This window comes from Sceloporus occidentalis, unplaced genomic scaffold (genome assembly GCF_023333645.1).
Source record: "Sceloporus occidentalis isolate IW3139 unplaced genomic scaffold, rSceOcc1.0.p SCAF_30, whole genome shotgun sequence".
Taxonomy (NCBI): Eukaryota; Metazoa; Chordata; class Lepidosauria; order Squamata; family Phrynosomatidae; genus Sceloporus; species Sceloporus occidentalis.
In genome coordinates, this window is record NW_028317010.1 from 7,353,974 (window position 1) to 7,367,769 (window position 13,796).

General features: G+C 34.8%; 1 protein-coding gene across 3 annotated transcripts in view; it reads right to left on the reverse strand.

The window, feature by feature from the left end:
* The window catches only part of LOC149298999 (AT-rich interactive domain-containing protein 5B-like), a 126,537-nt gene that overhangs the window by 55,762 nt on the left and 56,979 nt on the right, over positions 1 to 13,796 (reverse strand). For all 3 annotated transcript variants that reach the window (XM_089486930.1, XM_089486929.1, XM_089486928.1), the window contains one exon: positions 12,978 to 13,208. In XM_089486930.1, the coding sequence (XP_089343056.1) occupies positions 12,978 to 13,208 (231 nt within the window). The remainder of the gene's footprint in view (positions 1 to 12,977; positions 13,209 to 13,796) is intronic.

The window sequence follows — 13,796 nt, forward strand, 5'->3', positions numbered from 1 at the left end:
TAGAAGCCCCGGGGGAAATGCCAGCAGCAGCAGAGGTTGTCTGCCGGCTGCCCCCACTAGACAACAAGGAATCTGAAGCATGGGGGACAAGTCTAGGGATGCACTGGTAAGTCAGGAGAGGGTAAGAGTGGCATATGGGGGGGGTGTAAGGGCTTTCTTGAGGCAGAGTAGCATATAGGGGGTTAAAAGGAATATCAGGGAGGCAGAGTGGCATATAGTGGGTTAAAAGGCATATCAGGGAGGCAGAGTGGCACATAGGGGGTTAAAATGAATATCAGGGAGGTAGAGTGGCATATAGGGGGTTAATTAATATTCAAATTTGAGGGGGTCATCTTATAATCGAGCAAATACAGTAAAAATAAAGCAAAAATTACATTTGTTTTTATTGATAGACAATTTCAAGTACTGACATGAAATGCATGCCTTGCCAAGTATACGATACCGCTCTCTAACCAATTCTGACATTTTGCTCACGGCCTAAGCCTTGTGATTACTTTAAATGTGTTCCTCATAACTTCTGTAACATTGTTAACATATGACACAAATTAAATAATGTTTTGGAAACTTAGACCTAGGAGCTACATTTTATAATAATAATACAATAAAAAGGGAATCTGCCTGAAGCACAATATATAATGTTTAACAAAACACTACAAGATTGTAGAGAAGTGCCAATGCAGGGGCGCACCCTATAGAATTTAAAATCATTTTAAGCACACAAACATTTACTAGAAATTATGATTTAAAGGTGTCATATAACAGGCAAGAGAAAGTGCAAAAAAGCCTTAGCAGATACATGTTTTTTAACATTTCTCTTAAAAAAAGAAAATGTCAGCCTTTACAGTAACAACCTATCACTGCCTTCTTTTGTGTCATATGGCAATATACATTATAGTAAATATTTATATATATATATATATATATCTCTATGGACAGCAAGGGGTCGGTGTCCATTTTTGGTCTGCTGTGTGCTTTGCAAGGTGAGATGGGGAAGGGCAGGATGACGCAGTCATTGACATGGTAGAAATATAAGGTGGCTACTCCCACAGTAAACAACTGAAAAATGCAATATTTGGGAAAAGACACTTTAAGGAAAAACATGCAACATTAGCTGGAGAGAAATTTCTAAATAAAAAATAGTTTCCTTTGAAATTGCTAGGATTATGCATATTATGATAAAATGGCTCTTTAGATAATGAGATTATAATTCCCTGCAAGTTTCCTTATTTATTGCTTTTGCGTGTCAGTGGTGAAAACTAGTATATCGTGACTATTTATCCAAAAAAGGCTGCTTATTGTACAGGCACATATCAGAATTAAGGAGAAATAATGACCGTTTAAACTTAGGCTGACATAACCCGTGATAAACAGTCAATGGAAAATATTACAATGTTTTCTTTTTTGAGTGGATTTAAGCTGCATAGTTCATGCAGCTATATTATAACATAAACTACTTCTGTTTTCCATTGTACTAATGTTAGGAATGTTGGCAACTAGGAGGGTTTTTTAGATCATTTTTATTCATTAAAAAAAAATGTTTATCCCAAAAGTTAACCCTTTATAGGCACAAAGTGCCTTAAAACCCTTTAAGGCCTTAGAGGGGTGATACGATGAGTGTATGGTTTCTAAATCAAAACGAACATTTACAACTAACCTAATGTTCTTGCTTCACAGTGATTTATGTTGTATAGAATATAATGCTGTTCAGGTTCACCTGTATAATGTTAAAGGGAATGTTTAAAAATGAAAAAATAAACTTTTTTTTATTATGCTTTAATTTTTAACAGAAAGCTGCCTTCACTTTTTTGTCTTACTCTGTGTAACCTTCTCGGGAAAGGAATTCTAAAATCAGGGGGCATCAACTCTTCAGAAGGCGATAGAAACATAGAAGTTGACGGCAGATTAAAAAAAAAAAATTGGCCCTCCTAGTATTCCAAATTCTGGGTAAAGCTAATTTTACAACCAGTTATTACAGTAGGGAAGAGGGTATTATGTAGAATTTTGCAATAAATTCCTTTTTAAGTATTAACCTCCCTTTCAACTACACCACATATTTCCCCTACTACTTAACCCATGTTTCAGCTGTAGTTCATTGTTGGGTTGTAGTAATATTACTTTCCTACTAAATAATTCCTTTTTTCTAGTTACATCACTAAATGTGACTAACTATGGTTAATAAGTGATTCACACATCAGAGTAGGCAAATATGTTAAATTTTCTGGAGAAATCAGCATAACGTGGACTAAACGGGTGAAGATATGCTTCCAAAGGTCTCAGGGTCAGCTTCCTCTTTCTAGACCTAAGGTCTAGCACACCTCCCTCAAATTTCACCCACTAAAGGAGCCCACCCCACCCCTATATACAGCTAGCCCTGAACCTTCTCAAAGCCAACAATTCAAAAGAGGACTCTGGGTAGTCTACCATGGGAAGATCCCAAGTATGAGTATCAATCAGCATTGTGAGACAGCAAACTTTATTAAATATCAAGGTTTGGATGAATCTGTGTTTAAAAGAGGAGCCGTGTCCGGTTTGCTAAGTAGCGTTAGGCTGCAGATATGCTAGGCTGTGTGTGAAGGAACTTCTAAACTGCACTGTGGTAAAGTAATCTGAGGAAATCCAGACAGATATTAATACTAAAATATTAATTTGTGATTTTATCAGTGTTGAGTATAGGAAATAAAAGAGGTGTAACGCATTGCAAAGATAACAATCTTCACTCTATGGTGAGCGTGATAATGGTGTCCAGTAAAATCACGGGTCTATACTAAAAGAGGCCAATTTGAGCCTACACTTGTGTTATGACTAACAAATCCATTTATGTTTATAATATCATATGCCAGCAGCACATACACAAGAAAATAAACATTTAAATAAATGCAGTAGGATAGTTGAAAGAAGAAAAAAAAACATATCAAAAGCTTTTGCTTGGCATTCCTGTGACCTATATGATTCACTGAGATTTTAGAAACATTTTAGCTGTGATGCTTCAAGGAACACATGAAAAAGGACAGCTGAAAAATAAAACCCAATAAGCTTTTTAAAAAAAGTAAGAAAAGATATAAAAGGTTTAGTATGAATCATTACATTCAACTTTCTTCACAAGAACACTACAAAATACAGAACATACCCTATGGATTTACTGATAAGTCAGTTCCAGCAATACTTAGAGCTACTTTTATCACCCAAAAAACATATTCAATAGGAATTATCTCCTGCCATTTAGAACTTACAAATAAAAAGCTTGTGTCAACATGGCTGTAAAGGAATAGTATGCAAGTAATACAATTATGTATTGCATCAGTATGGAAAATATATTGGTTTTAGTTTTAACTAATTTAATTACCAACCTTTTACTGTAATGAGAAAATGCACTATATCGAAAATATACGGAATGTTTAGCTAAATAATATCCCCTTTATGACTGTTATACCCTTGCCCTGATTTTATAAATATATTAATATATATATATAATTATTATTTTGTTCACAGTCTTATATGTGGATAAAATGTACACAGCCATTTTACCCTCAATAACGTACAATTACTAGTGATCACATTTATTTTGTTTGACCTCTTTTCACTTGATATTGCATTGTTTCAATAACTAAGTATGATGCAGCCATTTTCATCAACATTTTTTAGGTTATTGTGTCTCAGCTTTAATTAGAGCAAACGTAAATGATAATTTGTAATATCTGTAAATCTAAGGTAATCCAGATAATGGAAAATGGGAGAAGTAGCGGAGCAATTACCTGTGTCAAATTAGGTCAATGCAAAAAAAAAAAGTGTAGTCTATTTTTGTTCATGCACAAACACGACTGAATGTGTGATTCAGTAACGTCTGGAAGATGAATCTGCTGCTTTGCTACATACATAATATTGTTGAAATTCTTTGAAGCATGAGTATTGTCCTATCTAGACTCAGGGGAGAGGGACAATTAAGGAAAGGAAGAATCCTTGTCAAAAAAACTTTTTTTGGTCATCCATCACGTTCTCTGATCCCTCAACATACTGTTTCAAGACCTGCTCTGAAGGGAGCTGGAGGAATCTGGAGGTACACTGTTGGCATTTTTCTTACTCAGGGTTCATTTTCAAAAAGAAACAAAAAAAAAACCAAGAAATACTATGTCACCTGATTTTTGGTCCATCACTTAGCATGTCATAGGTTTAAGTTCCCTGATTGGAAGTTTATTTCGGAACCACTCCTCCTTCCTAATTGCTTTGTTTTCCATTTATCTAGTGTGGACGTGCTGGTATAGTGTGGAAGTGTTTTAGGATCTAAATACATAGTGGTGCTCTAGTGCTAGACATACAGACATACATTAGGAGCTAAATGATACATTTAAGTAGACACTTTAATCAATAAGGAAGGTTATGAGGTGATTTGGATGACTGGAATCTCGTTGGAGTGGTGGCATTTCCCATCTGAAAACCACATCTGCTGTATATGTTATATCGTTAAACTATTTAACCTAGTATATATAATTTTGTAATGCAGGTTTCCTTATCTTGAGTTATATACTGCATGTATGGAAAGCTATTGCATCTGTATTTGAAATATTAATATACAGTAACAATTCTAAAGCATTTCAAGAATTCACTTGCTACTCTGTCTGACCTCTTCAACTCTGTAAAACTGTCATATTTATACATGTTAGTTAATTTACAAATTATACTTTATTGAAAGAGGTTTATATATGGAAAAGTGGTATGGTTTGAAATGCTAAGCTCCAGTGCCTTTATATCATTGTGTAGAAAACTGATCTTATTACACTTCATGGGAGCTTGGGAAATTGTCCTTAACATGGAGAATTGTAGAACTTCCCTTAGTTACCTAAACCTTTTATCAATTAGTCCAAATGAGTCCCAGTACTATTCATCCTGTAGAAGAAAGCTACAAAATCATTATTCACCTGTATGGTAGAGTTCCAGAAGCTAGTTTAGTAGAGTTAAATAATATTTTTGCGGTATTGTACCTAGATAACGCAATGGATATATCAGATTTAGATTAGTGCTAGAACTTCACCATTCTGATGATCAAGATGCTAATAGCATATTGTTAACATTATCAGTCTATTTTGTTAAACTGTACAAATATTGCATGTTTTGTAATGAGTGGCAGAATGCAAAACTTGCAAATATTTATTTTTAGCTCTATGGGAAATAGAGCAATTAAGAGCCGAGATTAAGACTGCAGTACTTGCTTAACAAAAGCAATTATATTACTCATATAAAACAAAGTATTCCTGTTCTCCTATCTCCCTATTCACATTCTTTAGCTTTCCACTGACATTTAAAGGAGACTCAAGAGTATTAGTTTTCTGTTTAGGAGATTGACCATTACAAAGTACACCTGGGTAACATAATAATTTTCCCTGTGCTTAAATAGCTAACATTTTAGAAGTATCACATCTGGAATGGCAAGCATTTCCTTACAATTTGTTTTGTTTGAACCAACTTTTGCTTTACTAAACTCTAACATGTATATCTTTACATGTCTGTTTTTGTGATTTCTGCACTCAAATTCTTCAGTCATCTTTGGTCATGTATAGTGCAGAGTTTGTGAAGTGGTCTTACCACAATAACAACTAATAAGATGTTCCTGCTCATTGGAGCATTCTGTTGGTTGATTAGGTGATAAGATCACATTGCAAGGGTCCGGAATAAATTTGTATTCAAATCCCCTTACTAAGTAGTGCAGGAGTGTGCATCATACAGAAAATTATTATGATTCTATATCATTGCAATTGGTTTATGCGATATGCAAAGAATTACAGGTAGATTCAGGAAAAGGGTTCATTGTGAAAGGTAAGCACGATTTAGGTTGCCCCTGATCTCCCATTAGTCAGCAGCCACACAGCTCACAATATGTCCTACCCTAAAAATATTTGTCTAAGCGCATCGCGCAGACGTCCCCCGGCCGTCCCCGCTAGACACCAGGGAGTTTGGGGGTGCATTGGTAAGTCTGGGGGGTGGCAAAGTGGCATATCTGGGGGGCAGATTGGTATTTCTAGTGGGCATAAAGCATATCTGGGGGCAGAGTGGCATATCAGTGGAGCAGAGGGGCATATCTATAAGTAAGGTGCATTATGAATTAAGGTAAAGGACCTTAAAATTTTCCAAATTTCTGTTTGTATATAACATATGCTTACTGCATAATAGATACCAAAAATGTTACAATACATGTATTCCTGTTCATTAGATAAAATACTGTTTTACCATTTCTTTAAAATAGCACCAAACTTTTAGGGTGTGGCCTATAAACGGGTGAGGCCTATATTCGAGCCAATACGGTAATTTAAACACATTGATGGATATGTGCAACATTTGTAGCAAAACATAAAAAACATTAAAATACTGCAGTATGACCTTTAAAGATGGTTCAGCACACAAAAGAGGGACACTGAAATGCCTATAGGTAAAACCTGCCCTTCTTCTGAAAGTGAAGTCACACATTAAAGGGTTTACATATCCACCTTTCAAATTGAATTAGATGATTTAACAATTATATACTCAACTATTTCTTTTACCTGCCTTGTTTATTTTAAAAATGTGAAATGCTACACTGTGTAAAGTATGCTCTGTGACCTTTCCAAATCTGTAAATGTTAATCAACTGAAAGAGAAATCTATACTATGCAGATTCAAAATGACTTGTTTCAAATAAAACAGGAGAGTATTTTCTTAAAACTATGTAAAGTGAAGTTTAGAAATGAACAACTTTTTTTCCAGTATTTAACACTGGAATGGAATAATCCCACCTTTAGCACATGTCCTTTGGTACCTTTTTAGGAACCTAGTCTCTAGGCACTTGATTGGTAGGCCAAAGAAAAAAAAGGAGTATGGCATTAACATAATACATGTTATTTATAACTAAACGAGTACAATCTGTGCTGCACAACATTTTTACAAGAAATGTTTCCTTCCATGACAGTGTCCCTTTTTAGAAGCCCATTTTTTTATCTGTATTTCTGAGAGCACTTCTATTATTATTATTATTATTATTATTATTATTATTTATGTTTTACATAGCGTCATCATATTTCATTGCGCTGTACAATGGGTAGACACGACATAACATAACATAACATAAGTAGTATATAACATAACAATTGGACTAACAGAAACAACAGGTGAGGACAGACCTGCTCAAACGAGCTTCAAATCTAGAGGCTTGAAGGCTGTTACATTTATCTATCATGAACTTAGTGTTATACATCTGAATACACACACACATGCCCAAACAAGATATTCAATGAACAAATATCTTAAATTCAACATAAGCCACAAATCCTGCCCATGCCTAAATAAAAACATGATGCTTTGCTACTTGGGTATTAACACATCTATTTAAAATGCCTTCCTAACTCCCAGTAATACCACTCTCAAGTCTCCCATGACATGAACAGCCTTTATGTCAAACAGAATGATACATAGATATGAACCATGCCAAAAAGGCTACTCTTGACATTATATAGGTTCTCTTACGAAGACAAAAGCTAGATTATGATGCTCAACAAATGATAAATACTGTCTGTAGATTGATTCAAGATACTTAAGATGCCACGTGGCAGGCATTTTTCTAACATTTTTTGCATTAATTTCATGTCTCGTTTGCATACAGTTGGAGAAACAGAAAATAGGAGGGGGCTTTTATGAGTGCCCAACATCCCTAAGGCCTCAAAACAATTAGTTGATACAACATATAGGTATATGTATACCATCTCTTGATTAATCTCAAATTAATCTGCTTATAAGTGCTTTAAAAATTATATCATTAGTTTACAGTGAACAAATAGGGACCTGTGAATCCACAATAATATATATACTGTATTGTACATTGCCAGGGCTCAATATATTTTACGTCATGGCTGCAATGTTGGTGACCATTCTATAGGAAACAGACAAACTACTGTTAATAACAATTCAGTGATTTAAAATGTTTAGAAAAAAGAAAAAGAATCACATTAGGCACAGTACATAAAAAGCTAATTATTTAGACCCATTTGCTATCAGATGAATCCACATTACAAACATAACATAAAATTCTTCAATAGACACTACCCAGTTCGCAGAAATTGGCAGTCATGTGTGTTTTTATTAGACTACCAGTAACCTTAAATGAGCAACAGCATACATCCAATTCAGGCAATGCAATACAATATACAACATAAATAATTACAAAAGCCATAAGCGTCCAACCTCAAATAGCCCACTTGTGCACCAACAGAACATGGGGTTCTCTCAAGACTGGAGTCCCACTGCACTTAAGATATTTACATTGTATGTGTAAAAAACAAACACTGCAAAAAAGCAGAGTATCAATAAAATCCCACTGTTTTTGAAGACTTGTTTTAATCATAGTTACACGGATTTACCTGACGAGCGCCATGTAATTATATTATTAAACGGTAGGAAACACCTATTTACTTTATCTATAATGAGCCATTCATTTATGTATTAGGACTAAGTAATTCAGCCAAATGCTGTATAATTTTGTTGAATAATCCCAGCTACTGAGCAAAATTCATCCCAGAGAATGAGACATCCTACCAATTTCTGTGGCCAAACGAGAATTACTGGAGTATTTTTTTAAAGTCTATGGAAAAAATATCTCAATAGAGGCCCTTTTACGAGCAAGCTTATATATATATATATATCAGGAACAGTTCCACACTTGCGTTTTATTTATATTACATAGAGGTATAAGAAGTGATGTATTCTGGCCTTAGCTGAGTAGGCATATGGTGGCAGTTCCATGGGGTTGCAGCCCTGGCTCCATGGACCACCTGCAAGATGAGAGCTCCCTTGTACCTAGCCCATATATACTACGGGGCACTGTGCATTGCCAAATCTTACTTCGGATCTTACTCCGAGTGTCTTTATAATGCAGAGCACTGGGATATGATGTCATATTCCAGTCCTAGACAACAATGTGGTGGGGGTTGACTGGGGTACTTCCCTGGGTTAGAACTAGGGCAGTGCCCAGTCAAGATTCTCTACTGGGTACTTGTCTGTAGTTTAGCATTAAAGCAGAGCTAGCTGGTGCCGGTATAAATACAACCAATATTGCTAAGTAGCGCTGTCCTGTCGCTATCCCAAGTCTTACATTTCATGTACTAATGCCCTATAATGTTATATCTGCAGATCATTTAACTAATATGATGACCGTATAAATCAATAAATAATAATAATAATAATAATATATCAAGGTAGTAGGCCTCCTTTAAGGTAACCACAAATGTAGCTACCATAAGGCTCTCCTCCTGTGAGGGTTGTTATGGGGGGCAGGGCTTGCTTTGTGGAGAATGGGTTAGCATTGCTCAGGGGTGGGGTTAGTCTGAGACAGGAGTAGGTGGGAGTTAGAAAGGAAGTATGTGGGAAGGGAGCATGAAAGAGGAGAGACCAGGGCACCCAAGGAAACATCACTTCACCCAGAGACTCCAGGTCAAACCCGGAGAGTTCCCAGGTATGTTAATGAATCAGAAATATATGCAAATTTTCATTAGCATATTAAAGTAATAGAATGTTATCACGTAGAGGAAGTAGAAAATTAAAATTGAAGCTTGATCCTCTTAAATAATGGTTAAATTAGAAACAGAAAAAAAACTTTTGTTTTATAACAAAAATAAAGCAGCTATGCTGGTAGATAAATCACAATCCTACAAATCACCATTTTCCACATCGTATCTCTATAACATGGGGCCTCCCACGTCTAAAGAGGTTTCATTTCTATGGTTCCTGTATCAACCTGTATTATTCAAAACTATTTGTATTACTTTTCTTGTTACAGACATGAATCAGAAGCAATGCAAAAATTATAAATTGAAATTTCTGCAACATTTTACATACCTTTTTTAACCTGTGTGTGAATGAATGTTGAATAAACAATTTAACTTAAAATGCCTGTGTACTAGCCCTGAGCCTGAACTAACAAAGAAAGGTAGCTGATAATTTACACATTGTTATGTTGTAAAGAATATTGCACAAAACACCAATGTATTTCATAAAACCGGTTATCCAAGGTTCAGATTTCGTAACTTATACACTACAATCAACTCTGTTTTGCAGCCAGGGAAATATTTGTCTTCAATAGTTAAGCTTCCATTAGAAAAAGTAAACACTTTTGTTAACATCTGCAAAAAGCTGACTGTACAATTAAGGTAAGTAGGAAATCCTTTAAAGTTTTTTCAAAGTTATAATAGCTAAAAGTCAGTACTGTTCTCCCTAATTAAGATCTTAAAAAGGAAGAAATACCAATTAATGGCTGCTGCATATAATACATAAGTGGAATGCATGATTAAGACAAAAACTAGCATGTCACCAGTGAAGGGTTAATTTAACAGGCATTGTACATGTATTTGCCATTTTATAAGTTTGTTTATTTCCAGTAAATATCTAAATGGATTAATTATGTTGATTTATATAAAAGACTATGCCCTATATCACAGAGTACAACTTCATAATTGTATTTATACAAAAACATATTTTCAAACTAGAATTGCCCACTAAAGTTTTGAAGCCCCTTTTAACTAAGGGACAAAATGCAAAGACGACTGGGATAGATCATGTTTTCAAATGTTTTTTTCCAGGATATACCTGAGATACAAGACACTTTCAAATGTTTTCTTTTAGGGTATAGCAGCCCTTCATGGGGATTAATAGTCTATTGAAGACATGTTCATAGACCTCCGTTGCCCCAGAGATCTCCTCCTTCATCCACATTTTTCCTCATCGAACTCAGAAACATCTATCCATGTATCTAAACCAGGGGCAAAAAAAACAGCTATCCTCCAAATCTTTTGTTAAACTAGAACGCTGTTGATTCTCAACCACCACCCTGCCAAGCAAATCCATTCTGAACATCTAGAGGGCAACTTGTTAGCTTATCTGATCTGAAAGGCCTGGTTATTGTTTTAATTTCCTCTTTACAAAACATAATGAAATTGCTTAAATTCTTCTGATCTTATTACAAAGCCTTTGAATAAATATCACTCTTTTCATAATACAGTCACTGTTCTGATGTACTCCTGCTAAGGTTAATCTGTCATCGTTGTGCGCATATGAAAACAACTGACATAATACTCATACAACCAGTTCTACCATGCTACAACGGCAATAAAAAAAACCAAAATGCATATAATAGCATGGAAGAAATATATAGAATAGTTTAAGATTCAAATTCTATATTCAAGGAACAATTATCCACTGAGATTGTTGGCAAAGACAACGTGCAGAAGAAAACACATGATCCGCGTTATTTAAAGGCTGTGTTCCACCAAGCAAAAACATTAATTTCACTCCCTAGCATATTAAGAAAATAAACCCTAGCAGATCTCTCATGTAATTATTCGACGGTTTAATCAAATCAAAACAATTGAAAAACATTTAAGAAGCATTTTTCGATTTCTGTGGCCGCTTTTGTGTCACGTGATAATTAAGTGTTTCCAGTAAAAAAAAATATAAACGAGGCAAAATGTTAATGGTTCCTGGGAAAAGCATTCAACAGTACTAAGGAATTATATTTCTAGTTACACAAGTGTTACAATCAGCAGAGTAGGTAGAACAGCATCTTTAAGCAACAACAAATATTAGACCTTTGCTACACTTGAAATGTCTTAATACAACATGTGTACAATTATTTGCATTATCATATACATTTTGCCATGCGGACTGCCATTTTAATAGTATGTGTATATTTATATTGATAGAAACACCGTTATTGATGATCATAATAAATAATGAAACTACCCAGCAGGCAATATCAGTACTTGTCAGTCGTACTTTCTGAACATCTGACTTGAAAGACCCAAGCATACCCGAGTACACTCTTCAGATCTCCCCTAGTGGACCTGGGGTGTGTGTGTGTGTGTGTGTGTGTGTGTGTGTGTGTGTGTGTGTGGGGAGGGGGTTATAATTATAATGTTTTAGGAGTAAATGTTGAGAAATATTGAAAAAGAAATGTGGTTTTTTAAAACAGTCATTGTGCGAAAGGAATTATTCATGCCTTAAGTATGCAGAAACAGTCATTCTCGTGTACCAGTAAATAAAAAAGGAAGACGTTTATATTTGCATTTCAAAGCTTCAGACAGGAATTTCACAATGTCGTAAACAATATATATTTTGTTGTTTTGGCTATTACCAGCAATATCATTTTGCAGGACGAATCACATTCTGTTATGTGATTTGTGGTTGCAAAATGTCGAAAGAGTTACAGTAGGCAATTAACAAAGCCATCAAATATTCTCATGAAATGGATTGCTTACACTTTGAGATTAGTCAGTAAATTGCCATTCCTCCAAGTGCACGAGTAGCGCGCTATTAGCATCTGTATAAGGTGGCCTTAATGCTAAATGTAAAGGGTAGAAAGCAGAGGCACACCATGTAAAAATCAATTGGCATACGATGTCTGACTGCTTTGGACAAAGTGCAAAATCTGAGCTTTCTTTCATACTTTGCCGGGGTATTGTATCTAGTAACTGAACATTGTTCTGAAACACAAAACACTAGTGAAATAAAAAATATACTTATTAAATAAATAAGGTTAAATAAATTATTATCCATTTATTAATAATGAAACATTTGGAAGCAAAACATTTATTCCAAATTATTTTATATAATTTATTTAACACCTAGTTTTATGGGCTGCAACAATTCCTGTACTATATGGAATGTTTAGAAATGTGCATCTGCTTTGTATTATTATTATATATTGTCACACATAGGGGGTATTACCAATGCCTTTGAGTGTATTTATATATTTTTTTAATGGACATGTATTCCGGTTGGGGCTGCCCTAGTCCTGATGATCACCCAAAAATTGTCTAGAACATTGAAATTGAATTAAATTATTAAAAAAAACAACACAATATGATGATACCTACAAACAAAAACAAGTATTTGTATTTCATAAAATACTGAGACATCTACATATATTTACCAGACCTGTTGTATTATATAGTGTAGATATAGACTTACCAAATTCATCACAAATGCTTTCATTTTCAATTAGGGTTGGGTGATCAAAGGTGTCCCGACAGTACAACATTTTTGTGTTCTTGTTCATGATTGCAATACCGCCAAGTGCTTGAACAAATTGGTCTGCCAATACAGATGAGGGCTTTTCCTGAATACGTTTCAGGATCGATCGATATCTACAGTATTGTGGATAACTTAGAACCATCACATTATTCTCTTCTTCATTTTCACCTGTGATTGAAGCAAAAAAAATAAATAATCATGCACCCAATCAAAACAAATCAGGAAAGAAAATGAAAGTATTAATACTTTTGTAAGGTAAATGATACAACTTTGATATAAAACAACTTTATGGAAAAGAAATGTGAATTCTATGGGTGGGTTGCGTTGTAGTATGAAGGGTAACCCAGCTGAATTTCGTCTGTAAGAAAGATTAGATTGACCTTGCATTACATAAACTGTAAACTGCAGAGGGAAAGCAAACAGTATCACAAGTTTTCCAGAATCCAAAGACAAATTTGCTTAACCCAACGTTTATAATGAACATTGCAATTTAAAAACTAATCTAACCATGTCTTTATGGGCCCTGCTCTGTTCCCAAAAAGTTGTAAGTATATCATTGTCCAAAATGTATTTCCCTTTTAGCATACCAAGATATTTTGGACAATGCCCTGCTTACAACTTTTTGGGAACAGTTTGGGGAAGGCCCTTTTCTATTACAGCATGACATGAATGGAAACATACACTGCATCTTATAGGGCTGAGAGTCCCCTATGACATACTGCAAACACCTCTAGTAAATGTTATTAATTGCTTTTT